Source organism: Colletotrichum tamarilloi (genome assembly GCF_030869305.1).
Source record: "Colletotrichum tamarilloi strain Tom-12 chromosome Unknown Scaffold_62.1, whole genome shotgun sequence".
Classification (NCBI taxonomy): Eukaryota; Fungi; Ascomycota; class Sordariomycetes; order Glomerellales; family Glomerellaceae; genus Colletotrichum; species Colletotrichum tamarilloi.
The window spans coordinates 111,826-122,467 of NW_026849444.1; the positions used below are offsets into that span (position 1 = coordinate 111,826).

A 10,642-nucleotide genomic window follows, 5' to 3' on the forward strand; every position below is an offset into this window, starting at 1 on the left:
TAAGATGATACGAAAACCCACACCTGGAAAGGGACCTTCTTGGCTTGTCTTATAGCTGTTTTCCACTCTACGATGTACTATATAAAATCATGGCCTGGCCGGCGTGCTGGTTGCCCACATAAGAATCTGTAATATCAAAAAGTTCTCCTGCACACATGTAGCGCACTAGGTCCATAAAGCATTTGTTCAATGGCGTAAAAGAGATTAGAGTGGCTCTTTAGCGAAGAACCATTGAGGTAACAAGATAATCTTTCACATTGCTCAGGGTCCTACTTAGAGTCTAAACTAGAAACTGTCGACATCAACAAGTCGTGCATTGACCCATTGCGCAACGCAATGTAGATCTCGCTGGTCAAGGTGCCGATGGTCTTCTTCCCCGGTTCACCAGGGCTTCCGTTGGTCCCCGACGTTGTTGGATAGTCTTGTAAACCGCGATGGATCGGGACACCCAGAGTTTTCCTTACATATTTGTAGATTGCCTTTGAAGCAACCCCGAGATATGCGCCTGTGCTCGGGTTCTCCAGAAACCGTAAGCGTGTCTTGCAATACTCATGGCTGATTCTTTCGGCGGACTGCTTGGTATAAGCGTCCATGGCCTTGATGGCAACGATCAACTCCTCAGGCCGCATACCCTCGAAGTACGGGGCCAAGACCTCGAGCTGTCCACCCTTAGCTCCTCGTGCAGCAGCTCGGCCTCGGTCTTCCACGTCGAGGTTGGCCAGGCCGTTCCACTTCTGGATCAGGATCTCGCCACAGCGCTGGGCAATGTCGTCCGCTCCATCGGCGGCTCTGGGAAACCCGATACAGTTCTGAGCAACTTCTAGCATCGCGGGCCTCGCTACGTTGCAAAATTCGAGATGGAGACATTGCAGATCGAGAGCCTGACAGAGGGCGTATATGTACGTTGCCACCATGAGGCACAAGATCTCGGTCATCTCCAACGCGTTCCTGGCAGCGATCAACGCGAGCGAGTTGACCGACTGGTTGTTCATCTCGGCGCTCTGGATATGCGCGGACACAGGGTGGGATAGGTGGGCCAGCTCAGACATGTACGCTGCCATGGTGATGTCCAACCCCTTGGTAGTGAAAGACTTGCTCGGGTTGTCGGCGGCGAGGTTGGGCGGCAGGCAATCGTTGAGCTTGGCGTTGAGAAGCTCTGTGCATTGGGCGAACATGAGTTTACCCAACAGCTGCATGGAGGACGAGACCTTTTCCATGGCGGAAGTGACAGCCAGCGCTTGGAAGTTACCTCCTTGATGTACGGTTCCGGTTTCGACGTCAAAGAGGGGGTTATCCGTGGTGCTGTTGATCTCAACTTGTACTTGCTGTTGAGCTAGCATCAAGTCCTCAAGCAAGGGACCGATCCACTGGGGCGCGGTTCGAAGAGGATATCGGTCTTGTACGAGGCCTTCGGCATGGTCGTCTCCCTTTCTGGTCAACTTGGATCCGGAGAGAAAACGTAGTATGTTGGACGCAGCCTCCACCTGTCCCAGATGTGGTCGACACTGGGATATGAACGGGTGGTAGTTCGACTGCCGGCCTCGAAGCGCCTCGGTTGCCATGGCGGTAAGGAACTGCGACATCGTGGCGAGTTGATGAGCTTGGTGCATGGCGATACAGGCCGCTGCGGCGCTCGTAGCAGTACCATTTGTGATACCCAGGGCTTCCTTGGCTTCGAACCGCACCGGCTCGAGGCCGATCATTTTCAAGGCTTCTTTCGCAGTCATGAACTTTGGTCTTTGCGCGCCGACAGCAACGTAGACGTCCGAGTTGCCCTCCAAAACGCCAGCAATGTAAGATAGAGGTATCAAGTCCCCAGAAGCTGAGATGCTGCCACGCAGCGGGACTATAGGAGTGACATGATTGTCCAGCAGGGTCAACATAGCTTCTAGAACCTCGAGACGGACACCAGAATGGCCACGCAGCAGAGAGTTGACCCGAACGAGGAGCATTCCTCTGACAATGGAGGTAGGAAGGGCATGCTCTCTCCAGGCTTGCGTTCCAAGATGACTTTCGCCATAGAAATCTGATCCTTTGTCGGAAGGTAGAAGAATACCGACTTGGAGGAGCTGCAGTAGTCCTCTCTGCAGTTCTTCATGGTCAGAGGTGCGCACGTCGGCACTTCCGCCAAATCCTGTTGTGATGCCGTAGATTGTGGCTCCTTGGTGAAGCTTCAAGCGCAACAGGGCGGTGCTTTCATGGACCTTGTTGATGGTGTTGGTATCCGATGTTAAAGAGACCGAGGCGTGATAATGGCTGACGGCCACCACGTCGGAAAGTGATAAAGTCTGGCCGTCTACAACGACATGGGAATGCAAGTCGAGCAGCTGCCGGAGATGTTTCCATTGACCGGACACAAGATGCAGATGACCCATCAACATGATTGTAGGATAAGCCCAAGCTAGGACTTGGACAAAAGATAGCTTGAAGATGAGTGGACGGTGCTCAGCTGGGTGAAAGATGATGTATCAAGGAGTGATGGAGACGGCAAGAGTGAAGCATGTCAGTCTAGTTTTAAGTAGTCCAACTTATACATACTCGGATGCGAAGACATCATAGCACGTAGACTGCGATTCTCGCTCCTCAACCTCGTTCTTCCTGTCCTCAAGGTCTTAAGGGCTCGGCGCCATTCATTCTGGAAACCCAGCCAGCTGCAAGCTTTGAAACCCTCGAAGACCCAAGAGGGCTTCCCTTGACACGATTCATGCAGTCGGATATTTTACGGGAATGTTAAGGATCATTGCTTATCTTGTCTCTATACGATATGTTGTTCACAAGTTGATCAACCGCAGTCGCCGCTATTCAAGCCAAGTGCACGGAGAGAACTCCACCAGTCATACAAGATGCCGCAATTATGAGTTTACCCACATTCCTTCGATAGTTGGTGGTGCGAACTGTGTTGCTCTTAGCTTCTTGTCGTCGGATGCAACTGGACTGATTTTTCGGTCTAAAATCTGATTTTTCTGCCCAGTATCGTGAGAAGTCTAAAGGACGCTACCTTACGTGCTTATCCTTCTCCTTTACAATCGGACGCTGGCGATCCATTGGAATGGATTTTCCAAGATTCAAGCGAATGCATCTTTATACTGCTCGGGCCCCCTGGCATGTCTCAAACTTAAAATGAAGCTATTCACACACGTGCTGCAAAGGCTTCTCATCGTAAATAGATCGTGAGATTGATTATCTTCATGACTCAACAGATTCGTATTGAAAAAACGCTGCATTCAGGATAAGGTTCGAGCCATCCGTGAAAAAGGACTTACCCCTCAACTACACGGCCTACAATAATGGCGGAATCCATCAAACTTAAAGCGAGGCTATTCAGAGTAGGTCTCGCATGACAGATAGTGAGGATAATCTACCTCGATTGCCGCGTAATTGCTCAACATTTCGAAATGGCACAACGCTACTTTGGGACAAGGTTTCGACTAACATGGCAATGATAGCACAATTTACCCCTCAATGGCCCCGTCGATAGAAAGTCTGGAGTCTGGAGTCTGATATCTATATAAGTTGCAAAGGGGTATGAGTATCTATCATGTAATTTGCTTTCTGTTTAAACATACCTAGTATTTAACCGGAACACAACAACAATTCAATCAGACATTCTTTTCTTGAAAACTTGCAAAAGTTTTAGAAAAATCCATCATGGCAACATCATCGCAGTACGCCGAACGCACGTATCATGACACTTCTTCTCCATACGTTTTGCCCAATGAGTAAGTACTACTGAGACTCCGCCAAGGCCTCTCGGTTTACATGAGCTTACTATGCTAGTACTCCCGAGCAAGCTCGTCTTGATGAGCAGGCCCTTGCCATTCAGTCTATGCTGGGTGGGAAGCCTTTTGTCTTCGACCTGAGACTTCTCCCGAGCAAGTCGAAAATCCTTGACATAGGCTGTGGAACTGGGGTAGCCACGACCCAGCTAGCACGACAATGTCCTTCTTCCCGTGCGTACGGGATTGATCTATCTGCAGTCCCTGACCATGTCAAAGCCTCAGCTCCGACCAATGTCACCTTTTTGAAAGGCAACATCATGGAAGACCTATCAGAGCAGGGGCTCCAGGAGCAAAGCTTGGACTACGTGTTCGGACGTATGCTGTTCCTCGCGATCGACGACTGGAAAGAGTACTTTTCACGCGTCCACCACCTCTTGAATCCCGGTGCCATCGTCGAGCATCAGGATTGCTCCTGGGAGTACTATCGCCAAGGTACACAGACAAAGCTCAGCGGAAATTGGTCCTGGCACCAAGCAGTTCTAGAGGAGTCGCAGGCTATGGGACTGGATATTCTAGTTGGTGATCATGTCGGGGATCACATGAGAGCCGCCGGGCTCGAAGTGCTTCTTACGCGATCGTTTGAGTTCTCGATGGTGCCGTCTGAGAAGAATATTCCCAGCGCAGCAGTCGGTTGTTATGCGCAACGAACTCTTCTCAAGGCATTCCCAGATCTTCTCAGAAAGATTTTGACAAAGCGGGACTTATACTCTGACCAAGATGTTTCGAAATTGACAAAGGAGTGCCTTGAGACGTCATCGGCGGAGGAAGGAATTTTTGTCAAGTACACAGTCACCATTGGGAGGAAGCCAGCTCAGTAGTAGCTTACAGATGATGGGGTTTCTAGCTAGGAGCTGGGGTGTGTATGTTTTTGACTTCTTTTGTTTTTTTCTTTGGACTGGCTAATGTTGAGTACATCTTGCTGTTTATATCCTCTAGTAATTAGTGATTAATTTTGATGAAACTTTGCTCAATGGCCTTTTAAAATGTTGTTCGCTGTCTCGGATATGACTTCGCTCTGTAGACTCGACGAGATGCATGATGTGTGGTTGGGCGACTGAGACCAACTGGCACTAGTCACGTAGCACCATAACGGTGACAGGCGACTCACACGTGTATTACCACGTTGAAGCCATCTCTTCTCACCGGAAACGGCGGTGCCTGGGCATATCGCCAGGCGGCAGGCTTCCTCGAGTCATTCAACGGCAATACGGCATTTAAGTAAGGTTTGCAGGGCCGTGCTGGCGGCAGCCGACCCCATCGTTGTCGATGTGAAGCGCTTCCTGTGTGTTAAGTGCTGCAAACGGATGCCAGGATCGGCATAATGTAGTGCAAGGTCGGTTAGGTGAATAGCGTTGGCGCGACTAACCTCGTGAGTGGGAACGTGGAGTTCAAGAGTAGGTTTTTTCTGCTCGCAGATCAACCACCTACCTGCAGGCAGTCTTCGTCGCTCAATGGTCTGAGCTCGCTCAATGAGTTTGCTAGCGGATGTTTCTAGAAGGTGGCATCGCTGCTTTAGCAAGTAGTGCTTTCTGTATTTCGCCCGGTGCAGATCATGGATAAGATCACCTTGATCGACACGGAAATAGCCGCAACCGCATGCCTACAACATCTCGATGTCTTACGCGGCTTCCTACGTACACGGACTGATACTAGTAGTTGAATGAGCATTAACGCTGCGTCAAATATGCTAAGAGGAGAGCATCTCGGAACCAACGTAAGGTGCACAGGCCCGCACTCTATGCGCGTGAATCTGAGAGAGGATGCTCCGGTATGGCTCGCATATGAGCAGTCATTGAATAACACTGAGGGAGGATAGTCGCCTTGGACTGGATGAAAAGGCCGAGCAATATTAGGCCAGTATCAACTTGGATTTCAGCAGCATCGACGGAGGCGAAGTCCAATGCTTCCTCAAATGGTTCATTGACCATCAGGTCTAATCTCAAGCTGCAGATGCAAAGGCAGGCATGATGAAACCTTCTAAAATTCGGTATAGTTCTAACTAACTAATCATCTAAGTACTCTAAAGACTTGGCGCCGCCATCATCTATTATACATCCTTCACTATCCCAGCTAAAAGCGAGTCACGACCTTCGGCAGCTATAGCCGCAAAATCATACTCGGTCAGGAGCATCTTGGGACTCAACCCCGCAAACTTCCACACGCCGTCAACCTTTTTGTACCAATGCTTATTGCTGCTATGCCCATGACCTTTGACGGCGACTTGCTTAAAAGTCTCGTCAGTGTACTTTTGATGCGGCACACGGAGCTGGTGATAGCCCGCAACCTCGGTCTCTGAGATCTTTTCCCAGCGGCTTGCGCCAACGAGATGTTGCGTCTTGAGCAGGGGGTTGCCAAGCATGGGTTTGCTACTCATCATGGCTACGTAGTCTTCTGCGGGCATGGCTTCCCAGATCTTGTTGAGGAAGGGGTAATCGATCTTCAATGTGAGTGTTGTGTTAGATTGCGTGTCGTTGGAGGGAGGATCGTGAGCTTACGCGGAGGGTAGGGGCGATGCACTTGCGAAGGCGGTTCCAGTCTTTTGTGTCGTAGCTGTCTGCCCACTCGTAAAGGCATGCATTCAACCCGAGGTAGTCTAGGATACTTCTTTAGTATCACATCATGAACGATGGAAACCTCGTGAGATGATTTACCGTCGAAAGTAATGTTAGCAGAAGATGCCATTTTATCTTAATTATAGCGTATAATGATCGATTAAGGTAGATTTAGACTATCGCCCGATTTGTGTAATTCGCGAGGGACGTCAAATGAGAAGGAACCGCTCGTGCATCGAAACTCTGCTGGAGAACCTGAATGGAAATCACCGAGTGTTAATAGAGGTATCCCTAGACCTTAAGTAAAGGACAACAAGCTCTCTTAAGTTACCCCGATTTCTGCTCTCTCCACGATTCAATCTTAGCGGGTAGGTAAAGTAGACACTCCGCCCATAGAATTTGTCGTTACTATTCCAGAGAGCGGGGGACCGTGGGTGTAACCCGTCCACTTGCCGTTCCTCCACTTCCCGGAGAACTTTAACGGACGGCTATGTAAACGTATGGCGACGAAACACGGCATTCGCACAAGGCTTTTGTATGCCAAGCCGACTCGTTCCAAATGTCGACCAGTATCCAGTCTAAAAAACGCTCAGCTGCTCGGTAAAGGCCATAATGAGAAGTTCCCGAGTCTCACTTCATGATACAACACCACTCCAAAATGTACACAACCAAGTGCCATTGAGGAATCACATCACCTCACTGCGGGAAATTGAAGCTGCATCGTGAGGCATTTACGCTATGTCTCGTTATAGTCATGCAAGAAATTCGCCAAAGGGCGGTTGGTTTTGTAAAAGAGACCCAGGATCTACCCCCTTTTCCTCGTTTCTCGATCGGCCTAGACCTGGAATGGATCCGACATCAAGTCGTGGGAAAATATCTCAACCCCAAGTACACAAAAAATGTCCAAGAATGGAAAGAAAAGAGTTTTTGGTTGTGTTCGGCCCAGCCAACGTAGCTACCGGAACAGGTGCCCTGCCTTGTTGTCGCTGCGTGATCCCGTTTGCCATTTTTCAAAATCCGTCCAATGGCGGCGTCCTTGTCGACATTTAGTAGGGCTTCTCGCCGATGCTGTTTCTCTTGTTAGTCGCTTGTTCATATGCTTTTATTTCCATTCAAGACTCAAACTTACTAGTTGCCAGGGGGCGAGTAGCGGGCGACGACGTAGGTGCCCTGGGAGTTGGTGGCAACAGCCAGACCGACCTTGGTGGTGCTCTTCCAGACGATCTGAGTGTAGTGACCGAAGCCCATGTAGTTGGACTCGGAGATGGTCTCGCCGTTGTAGGAAGACTTCTCGGCAATCCAGGCGTTGGCGGCGTTGATGTAGGGGCTGTCGGTGTTGGACTGCATGTACAGGTTCTCGCCCTGGTCAGAGACCTGGGAGTGGGTCAGGGAGCCGACGGAGAGGAGGTGGGTGGCCCACTCCTGGGCGTTGGCGGCGAGGGTGGCATCCCACTCGAGGGCCGGGACGCCGACGTCGGAGCGGGCGGCGTTGTGGGCATCGAGGGCGGCCTGCTGGTCCGAGGTGAGGCCGGAGGTGCCGCTGGAGGCAGCGGTGGTGGCGGCCGGGGCAGCGGAGGTGGTGCTGACGGCCTCCTCGACGGGGGCGGCGGCGGAGGGGGTCACGACCGGGGCGGCGGAGGTGGCGGCGGGAGGGGCGGTCGCGGCGGGGAGAGTGATGGTGGAGGTGGAGGTCACCTCGGCGCCGGAGCAGTCGTCGGCGGCCTTGCTGGCCTCGACGCCGGTGTTACCCCAGCCCCAGTAGGAGCCGGACGGGGGGCCTTGGCCTCTCCAGGCGGCGGCCTGGGTGGCGAGAGCGGCAACGGCGACAGCGGAGAAACGCATTTTGATGGTTTGGTTGAAAAGGGGTTTTTGGAAATCACCGGGATTCTTGGATGTTGATTTGAAGGAGTGAACGGAGGATGGAACCTGCCAAGGCGTCGATGAGTACCGCTGGGGTGTAAAAGAGTGACAGACGCAAAAGGTCGATTTTGGGTGAAGAGGAAAAGAGAAACAACAGGAAGGGAACGCGAGAGTTGGGATATTATATATTCTGCATCTTGTTTACTTAGTTAGAGTTGTTTGCCCCCGGTCCTGCTGATGTCGGGATATTTTGCCGCTGGCGGTATTCAACTTGAGACGAGTGATGATCTCCCGTATGCAAGCCTCCACATCAGAGATATTAAACTAGAAGACGTGGTGTCTCACACACCCGGCCCTTTAGAGAGCACCACAGCACTTACGAATGATCGAATCTCCTTTGCATCCTGACAGGACCAGGGGATTCGGGGGGGAGCCTAGAAGTTGGAAGGGATTAGGATCTAGTGTGCTGAAGCGTCCCCCACACCAACAACATTGTCAAAAAGTCTTTCCAAGTTCCAACAGCTTCTCAAGTTTCCTCCCCCCTTCTTCTGCAGAAGCCGCGGAAGCGCGGAAGTTGGATCACACAACGGTGCCCATTGTTCTAGTGGATACGCTGACATTGGAAACGACCCCAGATGAGTGGTTTAAATTCGACCGGGCAGCAACAAACTTGCCCCTGTCGACATGTCTCACACCACCACACCAGGATCTCCAAGGATTTCTCTGGGACGTAGCCCTACCAGATTATGTCACATCAGTGGATTTAGCTGCTGCCGGTAAATGGAAGGGACCCCATGTGGGGCCGAGCGTGTGGTCCAGGCAGCGGTCCAGAACCAACTCTGCTCAGGGATGATGACCAGTTCTCGACTCTTCGACTCCCTAGGTGTCTCAATCTCTTTGTCAACATTTCACCCTTTCTTTGCAATGAACAAGTCTGAGAGTCTTCCTTACCGTGGTACTCTCTAATTGTCTTCTTTACAGGCCCATTTAATTTGCTATTGTATCGGTGTCCGAGGGGAACAGAACAGAAGAAAGCGAAAGAGGAGCTATCTATCACTGTTTAACTCTATCGTTTTGTATTACTAGAGGATTACCGTAGTATATATAGACGCTACTCTACCCTCGAATTCTACACTATTTAACCTTAACCCTTTTTATAAGTTACCTATCCTTTCTTCTATTCTACTCTCTCCCTTATTAAGGGATTATTAAAATCGTAATTTCAATAGCTTATTAATAAGCTAATATTATTATTTAGAAATAAGTAACTTATTTTTATATATAAGTATTAAAAGTTTTATTATTATAAAAATAATAATAAATATATTAGAGTATTTAAAAGAGCTTTTTAATAGACTTTTAATATTATTTAAAATAATTATCCTCGAGCTATAAAAAAAAGCCGAGGTACTATATTAATACGGCCCTATTTATTTTATTAATATTAATAATACCCTTTTTAATATAAAATATATTAATAATACTCTATAACCGTATTATTATACTTCGTAAATCGTACTTAACGTTAATAAAGCTTTTAATATTATTTATTAAGTTTTTTATTAAAGTCGTTATTATAAAATTAGTTTAGTTATTAATATCTTAGTAAGTATTTTAACTTAGTATATTTAGAAGCTCTTATAGCTCTTAATTAGAGGCTTTTAAAAGACTTATAATTAAACTTTTTATTTATTATAAGTAAAGCTATTAATATGAATGATAAGCGAGCGCACTAGATAAGCGAGCGCACTACTTAAATAGTCTAATACGACTATCCGACCTTTTCTTTCTATTTCTTTATTAACTATAATATAATTTAGTAATAATAAAAGTTAGGTATAGCTAGCTATCTAAGCTTTTTAAAAAGACCTAAGACTTAGTATTCGTAATATAACTAAGATATATAAAGTTAGTTACGATATTATAATACGTCGAATTAAAAGAATATTATTATAACGCAATACTATACTAAACTTATGGAATTTAATAAATCTCAAAGAGAAGAAGCTAGTTAAGTATATTCTAAACCTAAATACTTAATTATTTCCCCCCCGGATTATTAATATTAAAAAAATAGCTAACTAACTATTTGCTAACTACGACGCGTCTCTAGTTAAGAAGCGCTAAGCTTCGAACTTCGTAAAGCGATAATTATAACTTTAGACGAGTTTTTTTTATAAATATAATTATAAGAGGGCTTAATACGAAGATTAAGAAGTTATTTATAATTAGTTTAATTTTATAAAATATATAATTACTAAATATAGTATTAATATATTTAATATATATAACTTTAACAAGACTAGCTTTATAATAAGCTAGATTATATTTAGAATAGTTATAATAAATACCGAGAGGTGTTTAAATATAAAAATAGTATAGCTTAGTAATAGGGAATAGGTTATAGTTATTTAAGCTATTAATTCGTTAAGCTTTAGCGTTCTACTATAT

General features: G+C 47.4%; 4 protein-coding genes across 4 annotated transcripts; 1 reads left to right on the forward strand and 3 right to left on the reverse strand.

Moving 5' to 3' along the window:
* Positions 1–269: 269 nt before the first annotated feature.
* Positions 270–2,381, reverse strand: CTAM01_11449 (phenylalanine ammonia-lyase; the record flags this gene model as incomplete). The annotated part of the gene is made up of 1 exon (XM_060527460.1): positions 270–2,381. The coding sequence occupies one exon, from the start codon at positions 2,379–2,381 to the stop codon at positions 270–272; it is 2,112 nt and encodes a 703-aa protein (XP_060377900.1).
* Positions 2,382–3,648: 1,267 nt separating this feature from the next.
* Positions 3,649–4,597, forward strand: CTAM01_11450 (methyltransferase domain-containing protein; the record flags this gene model as incomplete). Its single annotated transcript, XM_060527461.1, has 2 exons — positions 3,649–3,719; positions 3,778–4,597. The coding sequence occupies 2 exons, from the start codon at positions 3,649–3,651 to the stop codon at positions 4,595–4,597; spliced, it is 891 nt and encodes a 296-aa protein (XP_060377901.1).
* A 1,229-nt stretch (positions 4,598–5,826) lies between these two features.
* Positions 5,827–6,461, reverse strand: CTAM01_11451 (scytalone dehydratase; the record flags this gene model as incomplete). The annotated part of the gene is made up of 3 exons (XM_060527462.1): positions 5,827–6,216; positions 6,275–6,372; positions 6,431–6,461. 3 exons carry the CDS (start codon positions 6,459–6,461, stop codon positions 5,827–5,829), a joined length of 519 nt encoding a protein of 172 aa, XP_060377902.1.
* A 916-nt stretch (positions 6,462–7,377) lies between these two features.
* On the reverse strand, positions 7,378–8,173 carry CTAM01_11452 (SCP-like extracellular protein; the record flags this gene model as incomplete). The annotated part of the gene is made up of 2 exons (XM_060527463.1): positions 7,378–7,399; positions 7,461–8,173. The coding sequence occupies 2 exons, from the start codon at positions 8,171–8,173 to the stop codon at positions 7,378–7,380; spliced, it is 735 nt and encodes a 244-aa protein (XP_060377903.1).
* Between the last annotated feature and the right edge of the window lie 2,469 nt (positions 8,174–10,642).